The following is a 15,323-nucleotide window of genomic DNA, read 5'->3' as shown; positions in this document are numbered from 1 at the left end:
ACAGACCCAGACCCTAGGGACAGTTTACTGTAGTATAGCACATGCATGAGGGAACACACAGACCACACAGTTCACACAGACATCCTGGCAGCTCTGAACTCTGGATTAAACCTGAAACCCTTGAGCTGTGACGCAGAAGGACTAAGCACCACCAAGGTTGTTCAATGAAAGACAGTAAGCAATATACATATTTTGTGGTTCCATCCAGCTGGGAATCTGTCTAGTCCAGCTAGACATCATGGAGGCCAGTAGTGATTATCATTGGCACAGTCCCAAATTTGGGATCACCAATTTGATTAATCGGTATGTTTTTGGACTAAAGGAGGAAACCGGAGTACCCGGAGGAAACTTACCAAGCACAGCGAGGACATGAATCAAACCCGGACCACAGAGGTGCAAGGCGACAGTGCTAACCACTAAGCCACCATGCGGCCAAATTTAGTGGTTAGGTTTTAGCTAAAACAGGGCTACAGGAATTTTTTTTTCAGTATAACACAGAAAAAGAAATGTTTGCCCAAAGGAACTATTTAGGGAAAAAACAAAGCATCCCAAACCCCCCAAAAATGATAGGATGCACTGATAATGAAGATGTTTCTTCATTTATCTCACTTTAGAACTGAATAACTTTAAATTTTAAATATCTTCTTCTTTGTCTTTCGGCTGTTCCCTTTCAGGGGACGCCACAGCGAATCATTTGCCTCCATCTAACCCTATCCTCTGCATCCTCTTCTCTCACACCAACTAACTTCATGTCCTCTCTCACTGCATCCATAAATCTCCTCTTTGGTCTTCCTCTAGACCTCCTGCCTGGCAGTTCCAACTTCAGCATCCTTCTACCAATATATAACTTTAAATTTTAAATATATACGTTTTAAATGTAAGAAAAAATACACCGCATATTAAGTACACTAAGGGAACATAAGCTTTCTGCACACATGGATAAAGAGAAAACAAAAATGCATTTGCTTTTTTCAAATTACATCAAAGTGGTTCTTGTTGCCCTTCCTGCATAGTCATTATTTGTACTTAATCAATACCTCAGTACTTGTTTTCTATTGGTATAAAAAAGAAGCAAGACGCAGGCAAAGATTCAAGTTCAGGGAAATGCCTTTTTTTAAAACCGCAGCCCTTGACAAATATGAAATTCAGAGCCTCTCTTTTCTGTCACCTTACAAAAGGTGTTAATTTTAAACTGCCCCTCTGGCAATGGCCAACACAAAGGTTTGTAAAATATGCTTTTTGGCATATAATCCCTTCATAACAGGCGATTGCTGACATTCATTTTTTGTCATTAACGGTAAAGTTTCTTTAATGCATTTCTTTGACATTTAAATTCCAATTACAGTTTGACTTTCTGATGGCGTCACTAGTCGGCATTCGCAAAAATCGAAACGCATCTACCTCAAAAACCCTGTAGTGAAATTAAAAAAATCAAGCAAAATGATGCACATGGTCATGCAAAAACTCTAGTTGTAAGCATGTTTCTCACCACCTAATTACACTTAAATAATAAATTCCAATTTAATGTAAGATCTTAATAAATCTTAATGATAAAAATATGACTATTCTTCTTAAGGTGATCAGAACAACAATAAGAAGAAATGGTCAATAATTTTAAAAAGGCCTTGACTCTCTGGTAATGTGCAACACACACAGTAATGCAGTAATGCATCCTGCTCCTGCCTACCAGCCTACATATCAGCAGTGATAAATGAACCATGTCAAACAGTCAACATAAACTACACATAAGCTCTGCCTGCCATCTTAACAAATCTTACAATTACAAAAACCCTCAAAAAAAAAGCAACAACCATTTTTCACCATAATTACACTGATATATAATAACTGATCACAAATAATTAACTTATTATTTTATTAGGGGAAACCAGTGTTCGAACGAAACATTATTAGTCCTGATGCTGAGCGCTTGCTATGCTGGGAAAAAGCCTCTGCCGCCTTGTAGAACAATGACCCATAGATCAGGCATTGATTACAGATGTGTATTCATTTCTTAGTCCAAGTTAATTCAGATTGCCAATGGAAAGAATTACTCATCTTTAAAAGAGCACAGAGCAGGATCTCACACATGCATAGCTAATCACAGCTATGTTTGATAAACATTACATTTCAGCTCAGTTGGAACCTCAAACGTCTCAAGAGGGAATACATCGAGTTTTTTTTTTATCCTAAAATAATTTTAAAAAATACCTTGATTACTTGAAAGGTGTTCTTTTTCCATTTAATCAGCAAATATTAAAATAGAATACACTCAAAAATATTAACTAATAATAATTGAAAAAACAAACACTTGAGAATAGAAATCTTTATAAACTGTTAAAAATTACATGCCAAGCTGATAAATTCAATATAGCAACATTACACATAAAAGGAAATTGTGTGACTGCTCACTGAGAGAAAATTTTATTTTAAATCTAAATTAAAGGTTTTATATATTGGCACCTCAATTATAACAATGTTTCTGAACCCAACATAAATGTCACTTTATACGTTTTTCATAATCATGGGTAACAGTGAATGTCCCCAAGTATTGGAAAGAATTTTCATGCATACCATGTAATATATTGTTTTATCATACTGTATTGAACCTGTATAAGTGCCCTGTTAATAATCATCCATTAATATGCCCGTGTCACCTAATTTCAAAGTGAAAAATTCAACACCATGCAATAGACCTGGACATGATTATATTCCTGACAAATGTGGAAAGACAAATAACCAGCCACCGGGAGTACACTGTTGCTCTTCTCTAGAGTCAAATATTTAGTTTATTGTGACTTGAGGCATTTCGCACTCTGTATAAAGCTATACAGATGTCCTTCACTTCATACAAAACCCTAAAATATCTTTTTCTAAAGAAGAAGGAAGCACTAAGGGTTCATGTCAGTTCATGACAGGCCAGCATTAATGTCCATCAGGAGCTGGAGAGGAGGCTGCAGCAGGCTCAGGAGGACAATCTGAGCTGATCTGGTCATAGATGAAGCCATAAAGACTGACATCAGGCCGCTGACCGTGGCTGTTCTTCACCACCACATTAAAATACTGCTTCAGGAGGATATACAGTTTGCCTTAAATGAGAAAGAAATACATTTAATGAGACAACTTTCATAAGTGCAACACATGAAAAAAAATAAAAAATACAGTAGGGGCTGAAGTTGTAATGTGTTTTTTTTTTAAGATTTCAAAAGTACAATATCTCTAAACAGACAAAGTAGCGCTTCAAGGGTCATAACCCAACAATTGTACATCACAGTTTTTTATTCATCTGTACCACAGCAATATCTTAAAGTAAAATATTTGTAAATTTGTAAAAAATAAAATAAAAATAAATTCTGGGCATGATTTATTGAATTAATTATTTAAATCACACTGTAGACAAGGTATGAAGTTCTTTAAATATATGTGCTTTATATGTGAAATATTGGGTTAGGTGGTAAGTGTTTGAAACAAGTTTGTCAAGTTTCTTATGAGCTTATATGGATTTTCCTTGGGTTTGAGTTGACTACTTATGAATGTAAAACTAAATCTTTGGTCAGTCTAGTGTTGGTCAGACTAGCGTTGATTAGATGGAGAGAGAGGGGGAAAAAAAAGACCTTGTTTCAAAGGCCCTGCCCTGATTACCACCATTATTAATAGTGTGTTCTTACCCACTGTGACATGTTTCGCAGTCAGAGATGTGTGCAGATTATGGACATCCCTCATGAGTGCTGCGTCACCAAATGTGAAATAAGCCACATCTCTGCCAGCCTCTGCCGCGGCCATTAGCTGCAGCAGGGCTGCAAAAACAAAGGCACATGTTATTAAATTGTATTAAGATTCACAAACCAATAAGTGCTAATGCACCATATGCTGGGGCACACTGGCAAAACATTCATACGCAACTGTTTAATATAATAACATTCATTATTTAAAGTAATCCAAAGAGGTACGATTTTACAGATCATCCATGCAAATGTATTATTATTGCACACATGCATTACTTAAGAGATAATAAAAAACCTTTCATTTTTGTCCCATGCTCTTAGCTTTAGAAAATATGAGTGACAGGTCCCTTTTAAAGGTAAATAATCCATGGCTAACATTCCTTATTAAGATATTCGATCTTAGTCATACAGCATCAAACAGTCTGAGGAAACTTTAAATATTTTAAGAGGCTTGATACAGCTCATTGATTAATGAATAACATGCTAATGAGAGCTGCTGCTTACAATGAGTAATCTGTATTACCAGCTTCCTCCAACATGGATCTACTTTGATTTATAAATAGCTAAAATGAGTAGTGTAAAAATAACTGCATATTCAGTTGCACAACTATTACAGCTGGTTAAAGAGACAAAGCATTGAATACATCCTAATTTTCAAAAGTGATAATTTTCCTCAGATATCTTCTTAAATTTTAATCTATTAGAATTATGTACTCACAACTCAAGTTCTCAGAGATGAGACTCTTAGGAGTAAATAGAAAAATTTCTACTCAAAGCTGAACAATTATTTAGACTTGTAGGTGATGCAAACATTTGTCATACTTGTGGAAAGCCCTCATTTACTGGTGAAGCTGATCAATAAAAGGAGAGTTGTAATGACCTCTTAACTAGATGTTCTTAATAGACAAATAAGCACAAGATAGAGTAATTAAATTAGATAAAACAAAAGACAGCTTCTCCTTAATCTTTTGTTTACAGAAACAGTGCTTGAACATCCAGTGCATGACAGGAACATTTAGAGCTCTTTAAAAGTGTCCTTCTCTAAATAGCAGGTTGATTTTCTGAAGAGTTTTAATTAACCAAGGGAAGTAGCTGATTTGACATGTGACACTATCAGTAAATATTGACAATGTGTGGATGAAAAAAAAAAAGACCTTATTACATTATGACAGTTTCATGAAGTAATCATTTGCTAAGCAACATGAAGGAGTCAATCTAAAGGTGCTGATAACAGCCCCTTCAATCATACATTGCACCTCATTCAGTTATTACCATTAAACACTGGATTTAGTTTTTTTGCATTTATCTTTATTCATTCTCAATTGCGAAAGTTCACCACGAAGCCCAGATGTTTAATTACGTAGCATGCCCTGAACCAATTAGATACTGTACCTTTGAGTCGTGTGTCTCCTCTAAATACACCACACCCCCAGTTTCCTGTGGCAATGGCTGAGAGGTTCTCAGGGCTGACGGCACGTCGCACAAACCCACAGTATGCCTGACAGAAAGACATACAAACGTTCACAAAACAACTTAAGCAGCAGTAATCGGCTAGAAACTAACTATCCGTACATGCCAAAATGGGTGCCCTGAAAACCCTGGAGCATGGACACACAAAACGTGCAGGATCCTTAAAGGTAGGACAGGTCTGAAAGCAGTGTGTAAGCTACTGCGACCTGTCACAATTCTATCAGATTCTGTTCAGACAAGAGGGGAAAAGAGGTTGCTGCTGAGATTGTTGCACTTTTTCTATTTTATTTTTAGGCAGGGTGCAGTCAGTCACAGTTGATTTCATATTAAATTATATTCCTTGAATTTAATATAAAAAAATGAAAGGTCGCTAACCCAAATAAATAAATGATAAAAGAAATTTGACCATTTCAGAAGGGTCAAATTATTAGGCTGCAACAAGCAAAAAAAACTAAGAAGATTTGAAATTATTTAACAGTAAAGCATAGCTATGTTTAATAGTGAAAGTAAGAGCACTTCCATACACAAACAATATAAGTAAAACTCACAGGTTTGGGACTACCAGCTGTGTGGCCATAGGAAAGCCTCATGGGATTTAAGATAATTACAACAAAGGCTCGATTTTGCTAGGGAGCATAAAGATAGGAGCAATGGAAAAAGATCAGGTGGTCTGATGAGTCCAGACTGACCCCATTCCAGAGAGATGGGTGCATCAGGGTAAGAAGGGAAGTGCATGAAGCAATGTACCCAGTTGCTTCAGTTGGTCACGTCTAGGCTGAGCAATGTTGTGTGGCAATTAAATGAAGTCAGCTGACAACCTGAACATATTGATTTTCCAGGTTATCACATTAATGGAGGTTGTCTGTCCTTATTGTTATAGGCATATTCCAGGACACAAATTGTAAAAAGGGGGTTCTGGGATTATGAGAAATCATTATTTACACATGAACCAGGCTGCACATGGGCCAGCTATAATTAAAAGGTAAAGGTGAATAAATGAAATCTTAGTTTGTGACTTTTTTCAGCTGGGCAGTATATCTTATATACTATAATATTGTGAAAAGCATAATTTTCTTTGTAATTTAATGAAACCCATATATTCTATATTTAATACATGTAAAGTGAAACATTTTTTATTCTTTTTTATTCCGAAGAAATTCTAAAAACAACTAAAAAAGTTAAAATATGCACCTAATCCTTTGTCAAAGTTTCTTTAAGATAAATTATTGCATCAATGCATCATGACATGGTGGCGATCAACCTGTGGCACTGCTGAGGCGCTATTGAAGACCAGGTTGCTTGGATAGCAGCCTTCAGCTGCATTGATTCGGGACTTGATAAAACGCAGTAGACTAATACCGCCAAATGCCACCCCAAATCATAACCAAATGTCGAAACTTTATAAAGGACTTCAAGCAATTTGGATTCTGCGTCTCCCCATTTTGACTCCAGAATCTGGAGAGTTATTTTTTTCAAAAATAAATGCAGAATTCTCTTCTATCTAAAAAAAAGGACTTTGGACCACTAAAAAACGGTCCATAGGTAAGAATTTTCTGAGGTTATCTTTGGTTCAGGAGTGGCTTGATAAAAGAAACACAACTGTTGTGGCTCATTTCCTGAAGATTTTGTGCATGGTGGCTCTTGCACTGACTCCAGTCCCATTCCACTTCTTGTGAAGCTTGAATCAGTTTTGCTTAACCATCTTCCTAAGCTGCAGTAATCCCTATTGTTTGTGCTCCTTTTTCTAACACACTTTTCAAGTCAGCTTTCCAGAAATATGATTCAATACACATCCTTCTGTGGCTTACTTTCCTTCTGAAGGATGTCAGCGAACGTTCTCTGGACAACTGTCAGCAGTCTTTTCCATGTGTGTACTGAACTAGACCAAGAGATATACAGTATTTGTACTGTAAGAATAGTAATTAACTCAAACTTAAAATAAATTTAAATATTATGAGATAATTGTTTTTTTATGAGCTATACGCCGTTTTCAAAATTGGGACAAATGCTTAGAATATTTAATTTTACATTATAATGAATCTAGAATATTTAAGATTTTCTCTTTTTAAATAAAATTACAAAAAAAAAATAATAAATTCCTTTTTCTAAAAGTCGTCCGAGGTCATCCTCATAAAGTGAGAGTAGGCCTAGATTTAAATCGTCAGCTTGAGAGATATTTCATTGTCGGAGACATTCAATTTACATTCAGAGCTCGCTACGTACCTTATTGAGTTCCCTTGTAATTTTGTCAGGGTGGAACTGCTCCATGTAGTGTCTGTACTTTAGTGCATCCAATGCCACAATCTCTGTATATTTTCTCTGCCACTTATCCCTAAGCAGGAGAAAAGAACATTATGATCAATCACTACAAGACATGTGGTAAAATTTACAGGGCAGGGGTAGACAAGTTTATTAGTTAGCCAACTATGTAAGTGAAAATGGCAACATGCTTACCTAGTCCTCTGTTATAGGTGCTAAAATGTAAATAAACTAGAAAGCAGCAACTAAGTTACTTTAAGGCCCAAGTATGATGAGTTAAGCAGTCCTCCAAAGCATCAAGGCTCTATCAGAAGCCTTCTGCTGAGGAACTATGAATAAAAATAATAAAACTACTAGCCTGGGAACATAATCTGTCTGTCCTGGGTATTATAACCATTTGTTCCCCCTGCTTACAAGACACCTAAAACAGTGTATTTCAATCTTATAGCTGAACATTTATGCTGTCTCTGCATTCTCTGTACATTCAACTCAAGAATCAAAGTTACAACAAAGATCAATGTTGTGCCCTGCAAAACTGCATAAGGATAATCAAATGAATTTAGGCTCGAAGCAGATTAAAGAAAATCATATTCTCAGACATTCTCTCTCTCTCTCTCTCTCTCTCTATATATATATATATATATATATATATATATATATATATATATATATATATATATATATATATATATATATATATATATATCTTGTAAGCAGGGTCTAGTTATATATATAAAATGTCCAAGGTATAATTATTATTATTATGCTCTATATTAATATAACAAAGTGGTCTGTTCTAAATCTTATGTTGAATTTAAAAGTTATTAGCCGAAGAGTAAAAACTTAACTCCTTACCTTTCAATCTCATCTTTGTAGTTCTCCTTCCATCTATAGCTGTCTCCATAGCCGCTGTACTTACTGTACTGCTCAGTGCCTGCATACAAAGAAAACAAAAATAACAACTACAATTTGCTCCCGGCATCTAGCATCAGGACTAATTTTAATACAGGTTGTTCATATCAAACAAAGCAAGCAGGAGGAATCATGGCTAAAAACATTTAAATCCAGCAACCAAAACAAGGACCATGAGATTTTTTTGACTATGAGAATTATTGATTGTACTCACACCCTCCCTCACTCCTCTGTGCCAGTTTGCCTGATGAGCTGAATTAATTAAAAATAATGTTTGGTCTGCTTGTGAAGTTAAGGGACTATTTTAGAGCAAGTTGCAGTATCATTAAAAGCTTCAGCAGCTGTTCTTAGGTGTGGACAAGTCGGTTATTCCTAAAAGAGCAGAGCCAAACAGCATGGTGAATGCCTTTCATTTGCACTCGTTACTATTAGCAGCTGCTCAACAAATCCGGTTAAAATCTAGTAGGCTAACAGCATCATCTAAAAAATGAGAAAAAGACATAGAGTGATGCGCCTAAATTTAAGATACCAAGGACTCGAATTAATAGCCACATTAGTAGTCTCTACATACTGTAAATGGGTTTAACGACACAGGTATGATTCCCTGCAACAATTATAAAAACTTCTGGATCAAACATCAAGCAAAACCCTTTCCTCAATTATTCAGTTTTTCATTTATCTATTCTGTATGGAGGTTGTAGAGGCAACAAGTTGTGAAGGTCAGTCTGAAATCCTGTATCCCCCACAGACATTGCTAAGCCAACTGTAAGATATAAACTGTCTAGTGGTCCTGGCTCTGGCCTGGAGTCTCTGTCCTCCGCAACATGACCAAAAGATCTGTAGTGGAAGCAGGTCCTTTTCAACATACTCAAACCATCTTAACTGCCTCTTTTCGATTTTCCACAAGGATCTATTAGGCTGCTGATCATTACAGGGAGTGTAATGCTCCTAAATACTGTAGGCCATTCTTGATGAATACAGTACATCCAAAGGGAAAGGTCAAAGAGTGATTCTATTGACCTCCCTACAAGCTAAAATTACTACATGTACTCTGCTTGCTTGGATAAGGGTTACAGGATCCACATGTTCAAATCATAACATGCTTGGGTTTAGGTCAAAATAGCATGGCATTAGTGGGGGTTCAGATGCTGGACGAGAAGCAGTCAGATGATGGATAGTCTCAGATTGATTAGACCATTACAAAATGTGTCCTAAGCCAGCAGATTCGAAATGCGTTATCAAAAGAGTGGTTCATATGATGAAACACATATGATGTCTCATATGAGGAGACATTTGTTTCATATATATTAAAAAATAACAAAAAAAAGAATATTGGATATGTTTTCCTAGAAAACAACAATTTTGTGTTACTAATGGACCTCTACATTGCATCAGACCACATTAATAGTACAACTATATTTATTAATCTATATAGGATTGAAATATTTTCAGTGTTTGTCCTCAGCAACAAAGGACAAACAGGTCCTTCTCTGCAGTCTTCCAGTCTGCTGAATCTGAGTGGGAGCCAGTATGGGTGGATGAGGAATGGTTGGATCCATCACTGCACATCTCCTTAAAACAGAAGCCAGCCACTTCACAAGCCTGCAAGCAAGCCATGCAAGGCTGTACATGGTTTCTCCCACTACATGTTATCCACAATAGATAAATTTATCTTCTTCATTGTCTATGGTTTAAAACCAAGTTAATCAGGTGGATAGCTCTAACAGCGTAGATCTCACTCACCTGTGTTATTTTATAAAATAAGAGATTTATTGTGTCTCAAAAGGATTCTGAAGACAAATGAAGAAATGTAATGAAATACAAATATAGGGGCATAAACTAAGACAATTGGCAAATACAGTATCTCATGCAAAAACTGTCATATGACATTTTTAAAAGACTTCTAAAAAATAAAAAAGATGTCTAAAACTTATTGCTCCTTACAAATTAAACACCAGAAGAATGGCCAGACTGGTTCGAGCTCAAAAAAATCTCTTGCTGTAAGCGCAAAAAAATTGTCTGATGTGTTTACATTTTTGCCTCCACCGTCACAAGGTATCAATCCGATAGAGGACCTTTGGGATTTACTAGAACAGGAGATTTGCAATATGAATGCGGAGTTGACAAACCTGCAGTAACTGTGTGATGCCATCATGTCGATATAAACCAAAATTGCTAAGGAATGTTTCCAGCACCTTGAGGAATTAAGGCAATTCTGAAGTCAAGAGAGGGTGCAACCTAGTATTAGAAAGGTGTACCCATTGAAGTGACCTGTGAGAGAAAGGTCACATTCTAGCTATTAATTTTTATTTATAGTTTCCCAGCAGACAGGTAAATTTAACATGGGAAACAGAAAAAAAACATTAATATTTAGTACTGTATACACTTTCTAACCTCTCAGTGGGACAACACACCTAATTTTTTCAAATCCTAATTTCTAATGCACCACATATATCAGATGAAGTGCTATCAGGCTGCTGATAGAACTATTTTTATTAGGTGGATTAATAAGCATTCACGGACTGCCCAAAATCTTTTTTTAAATAAAGAACAAAGAGACAAAAGCCAAAGTCTAGTAATAAGATTACATGGGATTTAAGGACAGAACTTCCATCTCGGAGCAAATCTGGCAAGCAAATTACTTGATCACCCATTTGCAATGTTCTATTTATGAAAATTTAAAAGGATTTAGATTGATAGACCTTTCACACCTGATGTCAAGACGTCTGTCTGCTACAATCCCACCCAGTCCTGGATGCCAAAAGGGGCATTATTTACCGGATGCCTGTGCCAGAATCTACATAAAGAACCGTTCGCAGAAGCACTTTCAGCAGGAAAACACACTTGATAATTATACGTGAATTTTGGTCTTTTGGTTACTAATTTTTTTCGAAGTTCTTCTAAATTACCTCTGAATCATCCATGTTGTGCTTCTCAGCTAACATGAGCCATGATGCTAACTAGCTTCTAGGCTGAATCCCAATCAATGGCACTACTAGCTGTGTGGAACAAGGGATTGCAAAGCCTACATAGCACACTAGCTTTCTATTTCATGCTATTTGGAATTGAACCCTAGAACAGTTAATTAGTTATTTATTAGAAAGCTTGAAATGACAATATTAGTTAATGTTGCTGAGACATAATTTTATGAAGGACAGTGAAACCTCGGATTACGAGTAATGTGGTTTTAATGAGTGTTTCGCAAGTCGAGCAAAGAGTTTTATTAAATTTTGACTTGAAAAACGAGCATTGTCTTGGTTTACGAGCACCAAGTATCATGTATCACGCATGCGCTTCTTGTTTTGATGTGTCACGTGATCACAACTAAGCCAATGTTTTTTCTCTCTCTTGCGTTGCGGAATTGTAGGTAATCGTCTCCCCTGCTGGGTCTTAGTGCTTGTCTCGTACTGGTATAATCAACATCCGTGCAAGCGTGTACTGTTTACTATAACACTGACCACGTGTGTGTGTGAAACATATTTTATGTTTGTAAACGTGTTTGTACAGCGCGCATATAAAGCAAGAGCGAGTCTCATAGAGGGTAAAGAGTTTCTGTGTAAGGCTAAAAGTATGTGTGTGTGTCTGTGTGTTTGGGAAGCCAAGCAAAGGATGGGTGGTAGGAGGGCTGTAAAGGTGAGATTTTATTTATATATTTATATATATATATATATATATATATATATATATATATATATACACACACACACACACACACACACACACACACACATATATATATATATATATATATATATATATATATATATATTTACATACAGTATATACACATTATATATATATACACACACACACATATACACACACAGTATATTATTACGTTTTTTATCTATTTCCACATGCTTGTTTCTCTTCTGAATAAGTTGCAGAAAAATGCATATGGAAATAATTAGAAAAGAAGCTATTGATTGTTAGGTTACACTTATCTGTGTGGTAATCAGGTAATCAAGTGACCTTTGTTATTTTTTGGCTCCAAAATATACCTTGAACCTAATCATCAAGAAAAATGCACATTAGCTTGATGTTTTTCAAGGGTTCTTTTGCTGTCTGCTGTTGTAACTCGCTAGTCATGTGTCCACAAAAAGGTGTATTTCATGTGCCACCCATCACAAGATCGTACTCAGGTAGAGCTAAACTACTTATGACAGGGTCTGTATCAGTCTCACACACCTACAAAAGCAGGATTTCAGGTTTGCTGTAGTGAGAGATTGATGCAGTTAGGACACAGAATGCAGGACACCAACTCATGACCTGGGCTTCTTTTCAGAGCCACTTCTCTGTAAGAAAGCAGCCTTACAGAGTGGGGAGGGTAAGCATAGTTTGTTGACTCAACATGGGGAGTTGGAGGGTGAAAAATAAGGCAATTCGACTGGGGAGAAATGACAAATAACAGGGCAGTCTGAAGTGAATCAATGTAATAGATTTACGTTTAAATTGGATGGAGAGGGAAATGGACGAGGAATGAATGGAACCCAATGAATACATAGGCCTCAGTGAGCAACGGCAAATAACTTGCTAAAAAAATATATATATATTGATGGTCAACTCAATCTATGGAGAGAGAAGTGCTGAAAACTAGATGCTGTTAACTGACTGAGAATGCTATTCATGTAAACTTGGATTAACTGTTACATCATGATGCTTAAACTTGGCTGAAAAATCTTGTGGTGAAAATTAAAGTAAATGCGTATCAGGCTGATAAAGAAAAAGTACCAGTCTGCTGAGTGAAGTATCAGATTGATCAAATTTATGAAGAATTAAGAAAGAACAGCAGGAGGGGAGGAACACATGTCTGTGTGTTTGAAGCAAAGAAAGTGACAAAGGTTGAGAAATGGAAACGAGAAACAGGATAAAAAGCAAGACTGAAAAGATAAGGGGGGGAAAAAAACTTAGTGGAAAATCAAATTATTTGTCTACCTGTGATAATAAGGCACTCGTTGTGCTCTAGCGCCTCAGTGAAGAGACGCGAGACAATAAGCTCTGCGTTGATGAGAAAGCGAATCTCCTCCTGGACCAACCCTTGTCCTATCACCCCTCCACCTACCATCCTGTTAGCAAAGTCCACCTGCAGCCAGAAGATGGAACAAACACATACACACAAAGAATGACAACAGTAACAGAGCATTAAAACCCTCAGTCAAACCCTTCACTTTATTAGAAACACCTGTACATCTGCATATGTATGCAGTTATCTATCTAATCGGCACATCACGTGGCAGTACCTGCAGGCACCTGACAAGAGGGGAAACCAATGTGGTCTGCTGCTGTTGCAGCACATCCACCCATTTGTGCATGCCAAGATTATTTTCTGCCCATCACAGTTGTAAAGGAGTGATTATACAGCTCAAACCAATCTGGCCAATTTCTTTGACATCTCCTACTGAAAAAGCACTCCCACCAGATGCTCACTCACTTTTTGTCACATAAATCTGTGACAACTCTAAAAACGTTTTGTGAGATTTCCAGGAGAACAACAGCTTATCTAGTAACAGCATCTATGCAATGATTAAAATCATAAAAATCATTAAGTGATTTTAACTTTAAATGAAGCCCTTGACTTGACACACTGCATGACATTTTTTGCATCGTACTGATGCCCCATAATTGGCTGACAAAAATGTAAACACATTCAGTTGTCTACTCTTATCCAAAAATACAAGGAAGAGAAGTAAGCTGAGAAAAACACCTGAACAAATTTAGATTTTATTCCTCCGGGTACAAATATTTTCTTCTGCAGCCACAAACATATTACATTAAAATCATGAAACCCAACAATAATAGTGAGTATTGGAATAGCTGGTGTGTATTTGTCAGCTTCTAGGTTAGCACTGCATAGTGACTAGGGCTGGACAGTAATTCGGTATCAATATATATCGCGATATAATTTTTTTCAATAATGGTGATTAGGGCTGCAACAACTAATCGTTAAAATCGATAATTATCGATAATGAAATTCGTTGTCAACGAATGCCGTTATCGATTAGTTGGGCTGCTCACGTCACTGAGGCGCGCGACCACAAGATGCACAAATACACACAGATACACAGCCGCTCGCGCAATGGAGGTTACAGGAGCGTCTGCAGGAAAAAGCGCGCGCCCCGAGTCCTCCAAGGTTTGATAGCAGTTCACATTAAACGCCTCTAAGAAGACGGTAACCTGCACGCTATGCAAGACCGAGCTTTCATGGCATGTCATGCACGAACACTTAAAAAGAAAACATGTTGGTGTTACGGATGGCGAAACGTCAGCAGGGTCAGTAAAAACTGTATCTCTTCATCGTGTAAAAGTGGTATAGTTTAAGTGGTTTTTTTAAAACTGTTCACTAACTTCGGGACAGTCGCGCTAGATCTGTTCACGTGCTACTCGCTAACATCACATTGCACAATCACCTCATGAGCAATAGTGATTAGTTAAATGGCGCTACTTTAAATTATCGTAAATTACACGGTGCAAATAACTTTGTGTGGTTTTCAGCGAACGCAAATAACAGTACATTTGTGACTATTAGCTTTTTGCATTTCTACAGTTTTTTTATAGTCCACTACAAAGTTAACTTGTAATTTACTGTGGTTTTACTTATGCATACATAGTTTTATTATACAAAATTACATTATTTTAGCTGTTTATATCTTATCAACTGAATATATCAGTGTATTTTTTAAACTATATATATATATATATATATATATATATATATATATATATATATATAAAAACTGTATATATTATATACTATATTTCATTTAAGGTAGGGATGCACCGAAATGAAAATTCTGGGCCGAAAACGAAACCGAAATTTTTGGATGCACTTGGCCGAAAACCGATACCGAAACTGGCTTCATTAAAAAACATGTTTAAAATATTTTCTTTTTGTTTGTATTAAAATTTTTTTTTAATAGTTATAAGCAAAATATTAAATTTAAGAAGTGGTTAGGTTTTATC

General features: G+C 36.3%; 1 protein-coding gene across 4 annotated transcripts in view; it reads right to left on the bottom strand.

Annotated features, from left to right (window-relative positions):
• Positions 1-2,308: 2,308 nt before the first annotated feature.
• The window catches only part of parga (poly (ADP-ribose) glycohydrolase a), a 37,059-nt gene continuing 24,044 nt past the window's right edge, over positions 2,309-15,323 (bottom strand). For all 4 annotated transcript variants that reach the window (XM_053501995.1, XM_053501994.1, XM_053501996.1 and 1 more), the window contains 6 exons: positions 13,299-13,446; positions 8,307-8,385; positions 7,416-7,524; positions 5,115-5,220; positions 3,666-3,794; positions 2,309-3,086 (listed from right to left, as the gene is read on the bottom strand). In XM_053501995.1, coding sequence (XP_053357970.1) covers positions 2,923-3,086; positions 3,666-3,794; positions 5,115-5,220; positions 7,416-7,524; positions 8,307-8,385; positions 13,299-13,446 — 735 coding nt within the window. In that variant the 3' untranslated portion in view covers positions 2,309-2,922. The remainder of the gene's footprint in view (positions 3,087-3,665; positions 3,795-5,114; positions 5,221-7,415; positions 7,525-8,306; positions 8,386-13,298; positions 13,447-15,323) is intronic.

The sequence above is a fragment of the Clarias gariepinus genome, chromosome 8 (genome assembly GCF_024256425.1).
Source record: "Clarias gariepinus isolate MV-2021 ecotype Netherlands chromosome 8, CGAR_prim_01v2, whole genome shotgun sequence".
Lineage (NCBI taxonomy): Eukaryota > Metazoa > Chordata > Actinopteri > Siluriformes > Clariidae > Clarias > Clarias gariepinus.
Note: the sequence above shows the minus strand (reverse complement) of the source record. Positions and strands in the feature narration are given on the sequence as shown.